The sequence below is a fragment of the Stomoxys calcitrans genome, chromosome 5 (assembly GCF_963082655.1).
Source record: "Stomoxys calcitrans chromosome 5, idStoCalc2.1, whole genome shotgun sequence".
Classification (NCBI taxonomy): domain Eukaryota; kingdom Metazoa; phylum Arthropoda; class Insecta; order Diptera; family Muscidae; genus Stomoxys; species Stomoxys calcitrans.
In genome coordinates, this window is record NC_081556.1 from 20464478 (window position 1) to 20478479 (window position 14002).

Genomic DNA, 14002 nt, shown 5'->3' on the forward strand with positions numbered 1-14002 from the left:
GTTTATATGGGATCTGTATCGAGTTATACACAGATTTAAACCATTCTTGGCACAGTTGTTGGAAGTCAATATATAAAAATATGTGCATAATTTCAGCTAAATCGCACAAAAATTTGTGACTTCCAGGGGCTTAAGAAGTCAAATCGGGAGATCAGTTTATATGGGAGCTATATCCAAATCTGAACTGATATGGTTCATTTGCAATCCCCAACGACCTACATCAATGTAGAGTATCGGTGCAAAATGTCAAGCGGCTAGCTTTACGCATTCGACCGCAATCGTGATTTCGACTGACGGACGGACGGAAATGGCTAGTTCGACACAGAATGTCGAGACGATCAAGAATATATAAACTTTGTGGGGTCCTACATCAATATTTCAAGGTGTTACAAACGCAATGACTAGATTAGTATCCTCCATCCGGTGGTGGTAGGTAAAAAAACCGCAAAAGAGTGATAGGGCCAAAAGAGAGTTCTCGGAATCATTTTATGGGAGCTATGTCAGATTATGAATCGACTTGACCATATTTGGCACGAGTGTTGGAGGTCATAGCAGAAGTTATTGTGCAAAATTTCCGCCCAATCGGGCAAAAATTGCGCATTGTAAAGGCTCAAGAAGTACATTCGGGAGATCGGTTTATATGAGAGCTTTAGCTGCTTACGGACCAATTCAAACCACACTCAGAACTAATGTTAGAGGTTATAGTGGAAGTAATTGTGCAAAATTCCAGCCGAGTTGGGTAAGAATTGCGCAATCTAAGAGCTCAAGAAGTATATTCAGGTGATCCATTTCATCTTATAGACCGATTTAAATCATACTGGACGCTAATGTTGGAGGCCAAAGTTAAAATCATTGTGCAAAATTTCAACCAAATCGGGTGAAAATTGCGCACTCTACAGGCTCAAGAAGTCAAAGTCCGAGATCGGTTGGTATGGCAACTATATCCGGGTTTGGATCGATTCAGACATCGGTACATCTGCTAAGAGTCAAAGTGCAAAATATCAGCCAGGAGAACTGCGCTCTCAAGAGGCTCAAAAAGTATAACTAGCAGATCGCTTATGGGAGCTATATCTAAAAATGGACCGATTTGGCCCATTTCCAATCCCCACCGACCTACATTGTGCAAAATTTCAAGCGGTTAGCATTACTCTTTCGATAGTTAGCGTGTAATTCGACAGACGGATGGGCGTACATGCTGTGGTTCATTGAGAACCCAGGGACTGAGATCTGTTTTCGACTGCCTGATCATAATAAGGTAATGCAGACCGAGATCCGGGCGATCAAGGAATGCGTGAGGTGATGGGGTGTTAATGCGAGCATGTCTAGTGTGAACATCTTTATACGGATCGTAAACTGGCCATCAGGGCAATAATAACAAGGACTGAATGCCATGTACAGTCTCGGAGTGTAAGAAGAAGATTAACACCTTCTTTGAGAACGATACGATCCGCACTGTTTGGGTGTTGGGCCATAGCGAAATAAGGGGGCAGATGATTAGCCAATAAAGACCAGAGGACTGTCGTCGGTAAACTGGTTTAAACCGAAGCCTTTTTAGGTTGACGCGGTCCGAGTAAAGGGCGTGGGCGATAAACACTCTGAGTTCCTGAGATCCGGTTCGTGAGGAGACGAGTATATTACAGAAAGGAGATATGAATTAGGTCAGTATAGCTTTCAGTATCATAAGGGGACACATAGGACTACGAAGCCACTTATGCAAAATAGGTGCGGATTAAACATAATGGCATGCGGCGAAGATAATGAAACCTTGCACAGTGAGAGAAAATCGAAAAAAAAACTAGTAATAAATATATGGTGTAAGAACGGGCAGAGATAGATTTTTGAAATTTGGAATGATTAGAGCAATTATTGGCTTAGATGTATGTCCATAGTGGCATCGGGGTGGGTTAATACCCGCATTCACTTTTCAATCCAACATAATCTATGTTTTTGGTAAAATTTTCTTTGTATTCTTCGCATGTTTCAACTTTGATAACAGGTGTGGTTCTTCAATAAAACAATCAACCAAGGCGTTGTCAAGTGGGACACAATTTTTGTACATAAAAGTGAATCAACACACAGATTAACCACACATTTTCATAATTCGACCACGGTTATTTGTGTACTAAACATTCAGAACTGTACCCAGGCGTCCATATTCTGACAACGTTTAGCGCGCAGTTTTTTCTAAAGATTTCAAACAATTTTGTTAACTGCAGAGAATTAAACTTGTGTTCCATCCATCCCACTATTGTACGCCTTACCACATTGCACCGCAAACGTCTTTGTACATATATTTATTTAAAGAGTTTTTTAAACTTAAAGATTCCAAATCTGGGACTCCATAGACCCAGTTGCTACGGCGATAGCATCAGTTCATATAATCGCTGGGCCAGTCTGCTTCACAAAATCTTCTAACTTGCGGTTCAGCAAACAATGGCAGTACCTATGCCATCCTCTCTTTACATACGTGTGTTGGAGAAGTTGTAATAACATTCGCCTAGCCGTCGAGGTTCTTGAGAAACTTACTGCAATTGATTCTGACTCCTTTGTCAATATGAAAAAATACTCCCTTAAATAGACCTAGGGTATAGTGTTTAGCCAGACTACCCCAGACGTATTTTTGATCCCAAAACTGAAATTTTACACGCTGATTTCCTTTATGACTTCTAATATCCACACTAGGTATGCTCTTAATCAAACAAACCGATTGCCCAATTCAATATGGAGGCTCAACCCCAGAATATCTGAATATGGTACAATTTTGTATGCTGATCTCATTCATGAAATGGAGATATTGTAGTTTAGTCTCTTCATAGCCGAATGTCGTAAAGAGTAAAGTGACAGTATACTGGGAGCCCACCGTAGCGCAGAGGTTAGCATGTCCGCCTATGAAGCTGAGCGCCTGGTTTCAAATCCTGGCGAGACCATCATAAAATGTTCAGAAGTGGTAATCCCCTCCTAATGCTGGCGACATTTGTGAGATACAACGCCATGAAAAATTCAAAAATCAAAAAGAGGTGGCGCACTGCGGAATGCCATTCGAATTAGCCTATAAAAAGGAGGTCCCTTATCACTCATTGATATGTGAGAAGTTTGCCCCTGTTCCTTAATGAAATGTTCATTGGCAAATTTGCATTTGCATACTGGGCCACTCTTTATTAGGCTTTACTATTACTCCTCTTTAGTCCTTGGCATTATACATCTGCATTGAGAACACATCGTTTCCGATTTTGGCAAAGCAATACCACAAATATATTTCGTAAAAAAAACAACACTTTCGCTAGTGGTCCACATCCTTTCAAAAAATAAACTGCAATTGAATAAAGCTTTCAACTTACCAATGCTAATCCAATAAAGAGTAATAATAGTTTAGTATTAATTTTATTTATAAATAGTTTTTTTTTTTTTGTTGTATAAAAGCTTGACATTTGTTTTGGCTATATTTGGTTTAAAACTTTTACTCATAAAGTAATCTTATAAATTTTTTGTGGTTTTAATAAAATATTTTATATTCTTTGCTAATGCCTATCATTTTTTTTTTTTTTTTGATTTCTTTCTATATAGGCTTATTCTGGCATGGTACCCATCAAACGTCCTGCTGCTGAAAAATCTGGCATTCCTGTGTATCCTGGTGCGACCACATACCAACAGTTAATGCAATTGCAGCAGCCATTTGTACCAGTCTCATGTGAGTATCCAACTCAAAATAGCACAAGCTCTTCTACTACTGCTCCTACTACTACTACTACTACCAATTGTAATACTACTACTATTACTACTACCAATATTATCAATTGTAATTCTACTACTACTACTGCTGCTAATGTTGCTAGTGCTGCTGCTACAGCAACACCAATATCAAATACAACAACAAATACAGCATCGACAACACCATTATTAGGTGCTAATTTAACACAACCCCATCACCACCACCACCACCACCACCAACAACAACAACAACAGTTACACCAACTACAACAACAACAACAGCTGTATTTACAAAACCCATCCAATACACCATCATCCGCATCCTCTTCCGCCCAGACACACAACCAGAACAACAACACAAACACTATTTTAAATACCAACACCAATATCCCTCCACCACCACCACCAATCCAATCCCAGTTGTCCATTAATCACAACACCACCACCACTACCACCAACAACAACAACAACACCAACACTGATATTAGTAATTCTAGTTATAGTGCAGTGTCAGAAATGTCGGCAAACACAAATGCTATAAATGCAACAACAACAACAACAACGACAACTACTGCTAGTAGTAGTAACAAAAATAGTAATTTGACCTTTAATAATGCTAGCATTAACAATTATGACAACAACAATTGTAGTAGTAACAACAACAACAGCAACAAGAACAGTAATAGTGAGAACAACAACAATATTAGTAATAATAATAATAATAACAGCAACAGCAACAACAATAATAATTGTCTATCGTATATTAATAATAATTTAAACAATAGCCCTAGTCATAAGTCAAGCCCCTACCATCCAAGTAGTCCTACCACCACCACAACCACCAACACCAATAATGCATCAACAGATGCCTCTGATTCTAATGATCCCTCAGAGACCACTGGCTCTGCCACCGTAGATTCTAAGGCCTCAGGCCATTCACCTCCCTCAACACCATTAGAGGGCTATTACAACAGTCAGCACAGTAGCTCATCTGGGGTCGAGGCCTGCGATCAGGATATGCCAGTTAATGAGAGCAAAGCCTCGACACTCAATGAAAATGAAACTCAGAGTAGCAATAAGTTCAATGAGGGCATTACTACAGTCAACTCTGTGGCCACTGCATCCGCCAATACCCAAGTTAGTTTTGCTCGTAGCTCCTCCATGCACATGAATGGCGCCAGCAATTCTTCACTCTCCTCCATTTCGCCCTCTAAAAGGGACTTGAATGGTCACCATGATTCGTTGACCCCAAATGGGTCCGCCTCCATTTCAACCTCCTTGCACAATGGTTATGGCTCGAATTCGAGCATTGCCACACAATCTACAGGCATTTTACCTACGCCTCCCTTGCCAGCCACCTCGTCGGTGGTAACCAATGCCTATCAGGCCCAACAGAATATGCAACGTTTGTATCAGTCATATAACGCTGCAGCAGCGGCGGCTGCAGCAGCTGCAGCTACTTCGTCGGCTTCATCGCATTACGCCTCGGCTATGAGCAGCTATGCCAACTCTTTGCCAGTTTCCACCATAACATCCACCGTACCCCAGGCTATCACAGTACCTTCGTATACCACAGCCACCGCCTATGGTTATAGTGCCGGCTATCCTGTCTCGAGCAGTGCCAGCGGCTATTATGCCGATGCCGCTGCTCTGGCCAAAGAAGTGGCTCAGAAGAACTATGCCAATGCTGTCAAGGTGGCCAATGCCAATGCCAATTCGCTGACAGGCAAGCCTTTGACAGCGGCCCCAGCTCCGGCCGCCTACCCAAGCATGACCTTGAATAAAAGCTATATGACAGCGGCGGCAGCTCATAATACAGCAGTGCCCTCTCCTTCGATAATGGCCCAACACGCTGCCTTTATGCAGGCCCATGCTGCACAACAGCAAGCGGCCGCACAAATGCGTTCGCTGAATAGCTTGTCCAGCCCGGCGGGGTTAGTTTCACAAGTGAGTACACCGGTGCATAGTGCAAATCCTGCTGCTGCTACCGCTAGTGCGGCTGCTCTTTTACAACGGCCTCCCACAGCGGCTGCTTCGGCCGCTGCTGCTGCTGCTAGCTATATGCAGGCCGCCCAAAACGCCGCTCTAATGCGCGGGCAGCCGATGACCTTGCAAGCGGCCCAAGCTGCCCAGTCACAATATGCCGCCCAGACACAGTATGCCGCCCAAGCCCAATATGCCGCCCATCCTCAATATGCTGCTGCTGCCCTGCAACAACAGCAACAACAACAACAACAGCAGCAGCAACAACAAGCTGCCTATTTCTTTCCTAGCATGATGCCCGGCTACCCAGCGTTCGCCGCTATGGGAGCTATGCCAACAGCTGCCACCGCCCTACCAGCTGGCATGACTCATGCAGCCTCCGCCGCCCAATATGCAGCTGCAGCCGCAACAGCAGCCAATCCTGCCGGTTCCAGCAGCGCGCTAGTCCTGAATCCCTTCAAAAAGATGAAGACCTCTTAAGTTGGATTCCGAAGACTCTCGAAGGTCATGGGGCCAGCAGGCAAACGAATTAAAGCTTTTTTTTGCACTTAAAACGAATGGCAAAAAAGCTTTTTCACTTTGACCATTTTGAAGACTTTTCTCAAAGGACGCTCAAAGGACTTTCTCGAAAGCCAAATGGCTTTTTTTTGACGAGCTTAGACTACGAAAAAGTTTTCCCTTTTAATAACCATTAAGTTAATGTACTTAAAATAAATGTTTAAGAATGTTTTTCTCTTTTCATTTTGATTAGGAAAAATGTAATAGTAACGAAACAAATTGTGCCTAAGTTTCCAGGAAAAGAAAATCACGAAAAACCCAATGAAAAAGTAAACAAACAGCAAGTGTTTATTATTTTTTTTGTTTTTTTTTTTTTTGATATTTTTGTTTTTATTAGTCAAAAAAACAATTTGGGTCTACTTTTCCTCCCAACAGTCCCACCAAGCCCAGTTTCAATTTAAGCCACTTGTAGGGTTTCTTATATGGAATAACATATGGAAATTGTCTTTGCTCTCTATAGCTTATAGAAAATTTTAATTATATCTAAATTATTTTTTAAAATAACAACGGATCATGCTTTTATCAGGCTTTTAAATTACACCAAGAGGTTCCAAGATAATTCCTTAAAATTTATGCAGGAAAATTAAATAACCCTTGTAATATTTTAAAGCTCTTCATTTGAAAATGCTCTCAAATAAATTTTTAATTGATAGAAATCTTATTTATAGAGATTCTAAGAGAATCATATAAATTCTAGTTGCCGATATACCATTTAATATGACTTTTTAATTTATCCTTCATTTGAAGAAGTTTTTTTTTTCTTAAAATATTTCCCATCTATATAACCAACATTTTCTTACCTTCTATCAAAAAATTTCAATTATACAAAAAAAGCTTTTTTGAAACAAATTTCAGAAATTTCTCAACAATAAATCCTATCAGTTCTTTAAGAAAAAAACAACATACTTTCAATCAGGGCTGCGGAGTCGACCGAAGTCGAGTTTTTAAGGTCGGAGTCGAAGTCTGAGTAGGACTATTGAGCCGGAGTGGTAGTTTGGTTCGAAGTAGAGCACATTAGCCCCGACTTCGAACCGCTCTCCGACTCCGGCTTAATACTCCGACTTCGTCTAAGACTCCAACCCAGGGTCGGAGTCGAGTGCTAGACTCCGCAGCCCTGATTTCAATATTTTATTGGAGTTCCATAAAACCAAGAAAATTCCTTACAAAAAAATTTGTAAATGCATTAATCTTTCTTTTTGTTGTTCATAAAAGTTTCCTAAAAATGCTCTCCCATAAATAAAACATCATATTTTTTGGGATTTTTCAATGAGTTAAAATTTTTACTTCCACTCAGGGTAATGACCATCCAAAGCACCTTCTTTGAAAACCTTAAATCTGTAATAAAAAAATACTCCTTATTTTTTAGCATAAAAATAGTCATTATAGCTATTCCTTTACTAATAATTCACAAAAATGCTTTCAAATACTCATTTATCATAGAGCTAGTTTATTTTGCACTTTAAAAGCTTGCAGTTATATTTGGTGTTTTGCTTCAATAGTAAAAGCTCTATTGTATCTTGCAATTTGTTATACGATTATTCAATACAAAATCCTTCAATTTTAGTTTATTATATTTTAAAGCTTTGCAGATAATCATAGGAAAGTAGAGAAATTCTCTTCAAAACTATAGACAAACAATCTTGATATTGTTCTCCAAAAAGCTCTAATTTATGAAGCTTTTGTCGCTGAAATATTTGTCTCTAATTTATGAAGCTTTTGTTGGTGGAATATTTCTCTCAGTTTATTATCTTGTGGAATCCATGAATGCAAGTTCTGATTACATAGCGCACTTTTATGCAAAATAACATAAGATGTTTTATTTTTTGCCATTAAATCCTAATATAAGAAGAATTTTCATACGTTGTTGAGGGTCTTTTTCTCATTTTATGAATTTTATGAAGATAATTTTTTTTTTGCTAAAAATTACCGGTTTTGTTCAAAAACTGGTGGCTTCACTTTGATTTTCCCAACGAATTCAATATTGTTTCGATACAAATTTATTTTCTTTAAAAATTTTAATTTTATTCTTATTTCGTCGATTTTTTCATAATTCTTTGTGCCTTGTGAAGTCATTTAGCTCATAGGATCTGCCTTTGCCATAGCAATAACCTAATTTATCCAAAAACTATAACGGCCGTATTCACAAAACTTAATGAAATCTTAAAATAGGCTTATTTGGCAGTTCTATATAGGAAATCTGTCAAACAAACCTATTTCACATCTACATTAGGTTTTTTAAATACCAGAGTTAATGCTTGGTAATAGCGACATCTTTATGAAGCTTTTGACATTTTTGAACTATTAATTTTTACAAAAATTATCTTTGATAAACTTGCAATCAGTTAAAAGCCATTTAATATATATCAAGGTACAAAATCGAAAAAGTTTTAAATTGCTTTTAAACTGCTTTTCAAGCTTTAGTTTAGTTTGAGCTTATTTATAAAAATGGGTTATACTCATTTTTAATAATCCATTGTTATGGAAGGCCACTACCTTTTTGACATCAACAATAACATGCGTACATTATTTAATAATGCTTTCTAGAAGCTTAAAAAGTCCAATAAAGCTCTACAAAGTTTTAAAAGGGGTTTTCCCTAAAATTATGAATAAAGCTTTTTAAAAGCTTAACAAAACATTTTCAAACATTAAAGCTTTTAAAGCAATTAAGATTTAAAAAAGCTTTTAAGGCTTTAAGCTTAGAATACAGATGTGTTTGCATAGATAAATATAGGTATAAACTATTCAACTAAATCAAATGCCATGCCTCAAACCATTGTGATCGCCTGTGGTATATACGCACTCGGATATTATGCCTGCGCTATAGATCTTTCCCCATCTGTTAAAGTTTGTTTTGAACACATTCTGAGCAGTGTATCCATTCCTTTGGCTATGGTCAATTGATTTTGTTTGAAAAAGCTCTATAGTTAAATCGTTAATTAATTTCTGCTACATGTTGAAAACTAAAACATTTGGGCTTCATCTGTTGGAGCTTTGCAAGAAAAATGGTTTGTCTCAACTATAGATATTGTAAATTTGTAATGTCTCTGAAAAGCTCTCCGATAGATGGCGGTCAAACACCTTATACGGACAGACAGACGCTAAATCAGAAAATGATTCTGAGTCGATCAGTATACTTTTCAATGGGTTTATCTCTCTTCCTTCTGGATGTTAGAGCATTAAGTTATAATACCCTGTACCACAGTGGTGTAGGTACATGGTATCATAACTTAGTGCATTTGTTTCTAACACCCAAAAGGAAGAGAGATACGTCTTTGATAAGTATACCGATCGACTCAGAATCATTTTCGATTCGATTTAGCTAAACTAACAACATTGAACTTCAGCATCAATTTTAAGCAAATTTTCTTAAAAAAATTTATAAAATCTTTCGTTTTCAGATTAGAGCTGGCAAACTATCGCTAATTGCAACATTCGATATTGTCGATAGTTTTAATAATAAATATCTATAGTGGCAATCCTTTACAGACACACTTAGACAATTTTAAGACCATTGTGATACCACAATAGCGACAGACCAAGGCTTCTGGTGGGAATCGAACCCACGACCCCTGCACTGGTAATCCAAGCACGCTACCAATTCGGCTACCGGAGCGCCCTTATCCCATCGCCTATATTTCAAACAAAAAAGAGAATTAAAAATCAGGTGATTCATCTCCTATCGATCTCATATAGAACCAATATCAATGCACAGACCAAATAAAACCAAGGTTAATAAAGTTATTTGGAAGTTATGAGAGAAATCATTGCGCAAGATGTTAGTCTAATCGGGTGAAAACTGCGCCCTCTATAGGCGCAATGTACCTTAAAGGATATATTCAATGTCGGATTGCTTATTTTTGTTGAGTTTTGCAAAAAATCTAAGTTTTGCGATAGTATCGATCGGAAAAATAACAATCAATATTGAGTCAAAAAATTAAATATTTATAGTGACATTGATATTTTGCCAGCTCTATTCCCGATGTCGCGCTCAAATTTTTCTAAAATCAGTCAAATGTTTCTAGTTTCATAACGCCTATGTTATTTGCGCTTCCCACGTATTATTTTCATTGAAATCAATGATTGCTTAAACTATAGCACGGGTGTTCACAAAACTTATTGTAGATATGAAATAGGTTTATTTGACAGATTTCCTTTAAAGAAACGCAAAGTAAACCTATTTTAAAGCTTCATTAGGTTTTGTGAATACGGCCGTAGATGTTTGTACTTACAATAACTTCATATGCTTTAATTTTATTTAAATGACCCTGAACTAGAATTTGAGCTATTTGTTAAAGCATTCTTTAAAGTTTTTTTGTTAGGTATATTTAAAACTTTGTCCTTCCATCTTCATTAAAAATCAATTTTAAGCCAGATCAATATATTTTCGAAGTTTCCTTTCTATTTCTCTTTCGAGAAGAGCTTAATGATTGAAGAGTTTTTTCTGTGCAATGGAAAAGTAAAGCCACAAGATACAACAACAGCAACCATAGTGTGACGCGTTGCGATCTCTTTGCAAAGGAAGATCATCTTCGGACCATTTTAGGTGTGAAGGCATCAAGGGCCGAACGTTAGTAGGTTGTAATTATATCGAATTCATTGCCTCTATGATATATATATCACATAAACCAAACTCGACACATTGTCCGCTAGCTGTTCCAAAAGAGTCCGAAGATTATCTTCCTTAACCAAGTGGTCGAAACGCGTCAATCTTTGATTGGTGTTGTTGTATCATATGGCTCTGCTTTTCCATTGCACAGAGAAAATTCTTCGATCACTAATCTCGTTTCGAAAGATTTGTTTTTGTTTAATATGCTCAACAAACTCTCTATTCCTGTATCCAGCCTTTGAAAAGCAACTTACGTATATAATTAAGGGCGACATCTGGCAGAAGACTTTCGCATTGGTAATCATTGATATGTGCCATTGATGTACTTATACTTCAGAAATTTAACAAATTTTTTAAGAAAGGTATTTTACCTAATTAAACTTTTAATTATTTTATGTCACAAAAAAAATGGCTTAAATTTGTTTTCTAGATAATCAAAAAGCATTTGCTGGTTTTATTGATTTAATTATATTGTTTATAGGGAAATCGTTGTAACTGTTTCATATAAAATCTTTCTATAGAATTAAAAAAAAAAAATAATTATGAATGTTGAAAAAATTTCATGGATTCCGCAGCATTGAAAAGGAAGTATTTCAAAAAATCCAAAAAAAATTGAGAAGTGCTTTTATTCTGTAATTTTTAAATTTTAATATTTCGTCTTAAGCTTTGCCCAAAATTTATGGATTTACGAATTGGAACCTCAGGAATAAGACAAACCTTAAAAGCTTGTTTATTTATTGAAACCTCAAGTGGCTTTGCTTGTTTTGAAACTGTTATAGATTAGAACAACAAAAGATTTAAAGGAAAAATTAAATAGAAATTATGATAAAGATATATAGAGAAGGGTTTGGCATTTTGTGTTTCTTTTGTTTTCCTTGAGACTCTTAGTTCTCTCAGACCTTTACAAACTCTCGCTATTTTAGATATTAAAATAAATGCCTTAATTTTGCCATATTTAATTTTTCTTAATTTTTTTTTTTTTAATATACATTTTTATATAGAAACCAGTGAGTTAGAATGTTGATTATTTATGTTAATAGTATTTAAGTTTTTCTTTTTTTTTGAATGAATGAATGAATGAGTTTTGCCATGGTTGGAGCTTTAAGAAAGCTCTTGACATTTAGTTACAAATTAGGTTCCTTTACTCATAGGTTTTTATGTTTTTTATTTATTGAAGGAGAAAACCACAAAACTTAAATAGAACACAAACGATTAAAATTATTTAAAGAAAATTTTTTTTTAAAATAAATAAAAAGTTATAAGGAACATAATAATTATAAAAAAAAACGAAGTACTGTGATAGCTTTTAACTTGTCATGTCTCTCAACACAATACCGAAATCCCGAAATAAAACAACACACATACAAAATAAAAAAAAACATAAATCATAGAACTTAGAAAGAAAAAACCCTCCAAAAGCTTGACTTAGTACTGCGTTAGCTTTAGTTGTTATGAAAAAACAAAAACAAGCAAAAAATATGAAACGACAATTTTACTAACTTCTTAACGAATTAGGTTCCTAAAATTAGCTACTAACTCAAAAGTTTTTTATTTTATTTTAAAATAAATAAAAAAAAACTCTTTGCTGTACTGCTTGAACGTTTGAATAACGAATCATATATATGGTGAATGGAAGAATGAGTGGAAATTCGGCAAAAATCCCTTAGAGCGCTAAGGTGTTGAGCTTACTCTTTTCCTTTTTTTTTTGGTGTTGAATGTTGGCTTTGTTCCATATATACATATACATATATATATAGAGGAGACAAAGCTTTGAAGCTTGTGTAGTAATGCCCTTAATTAGCTTAAAAGCTGCTCATACTCTCTCTCTCTCTCTCTCTATGTGCTTAATATTACAAATACAATAAAATACAATATAACCTAAGATATAATGATTATAATTTATTAATACCATATATTTAAATATTTCAAGAAAAGCTTAAAGCTTTTTTTTTTGAAGCCAGATCAACAAAAGCTCTCTGCATTGAAACTGTTGTAATGTTCTCTATTGTTCCGTATTGTTATTTTCCCCCCATCCCCCCACCCATATTTCTCTGTCTCTACAAAATTAACTGTTGTCTGTGTCTCGCTCGCTGTCTACCCTTAACTATTACATTGATATTTGTATAGCCTTGACTTTATTTGTACAACTATGACTTATAGCAACACTCTTACCAATTATTATACAGTAAGAGTTTATGGAAATGTTTACACTTAGACAACGAAAATGTATAGAACAACTTTTAAGGAAAATCCAACTTTGAAATTATTGTAATTTAGTTTTGAGATTTAGTTTTTTTTTTGTGTATTTTTTTCCTCCTTTTTTGTTTATGAGTTTTGTATTTATCAAACCTATGAGCCAGCATAGGATTATAATTACTATTTTTTTTCAGTACTGTTGTTATGTTAGATCTCGCTTTTTATCTATTTGTAATTGTTTTAAAATTATATTTGTTTTTACTCAATGTTTGCCAATTTTATAATAAAAACAAATTTTTCACACCTCACTTTATGAGTTTTGTTTAGTATATTATTTTTTTTTTCAATTTTTCTTTTGGCTCTCTAACTTACCTATAGCATAGGTCTACAAGAAATTAGCCTCATTTTTGAGTTTTTGCTTAAGGAAATATTTACTTCATATAGTATACAACATATATGTGACATCTTTTAAAAACTACTTAATTTGACATACTACATTCAATACACTTCATGCCATCAACACCATTAGACACTATTTACACAATTAGCCCCTCTTAGCCCCAGCCCTAAGCTTAACATTACTCCAAGTCCCTCCACTTGTTAAAAAAAAACAATCTAAATTATTATTATTATTGAAAACAAAAACTTTGAAATTACTTATATATTCTTTAAACTTAAAACTTTATGCTAATATGTAAACAATTGAATTGTAAAAAAAAAAATCTAAATTTTCTGTATTTAAAATGCAAAGATGAATGAAAAACACTACTTGGCAGCAAAATTACTATATGTAATTTTTTTTTCTATAATTTTTTGTTTTAAAATCTTGGTTGTTTTAATTTTTGTTGAATTTCTCAAACACCAGCAATGGCATACTTAAAAAAGAAAAGAAAAAAAAAACAAAAATAATTCATAAAAAATCATAAAATCTTAATTATAAGTCTTGTAATG

General features: G+C 35.5%; 1 protein-coding gene across 31 annotated transcripts in view; it reads left to right on the plus strand.

Moving 5' to 3' along the window:
- The window catches only part of LOC106083996 (protein muscleblind), a 913910-nt gene that overhangs the window by 823935 nt on the left and 75973 nt on the right, over positions 1-14002 (plus strand). For 19 of the 31 annotated variants that reach the window (XM_059368557.1, XM_059368560.1, XM_059368562.1 and 16 more), the window contains one exon: positions 3565-8346. In XM_059368557.1, coding sequence (XP_059224540.1) covers positions 3565-6171 — 2607 coding nt within the window. In that variant the 3' untranslated portion in view covers positions 6172-8346. Of the gene's footprint in view, positions 1-3564; positions 8347-14002 lie in introns of those variants that run through there. The other 12 variants (XR_009398299.1, XR_009398300.1, XR_009398301.1 and 9 more) reach the window with 3 other exon arrangements.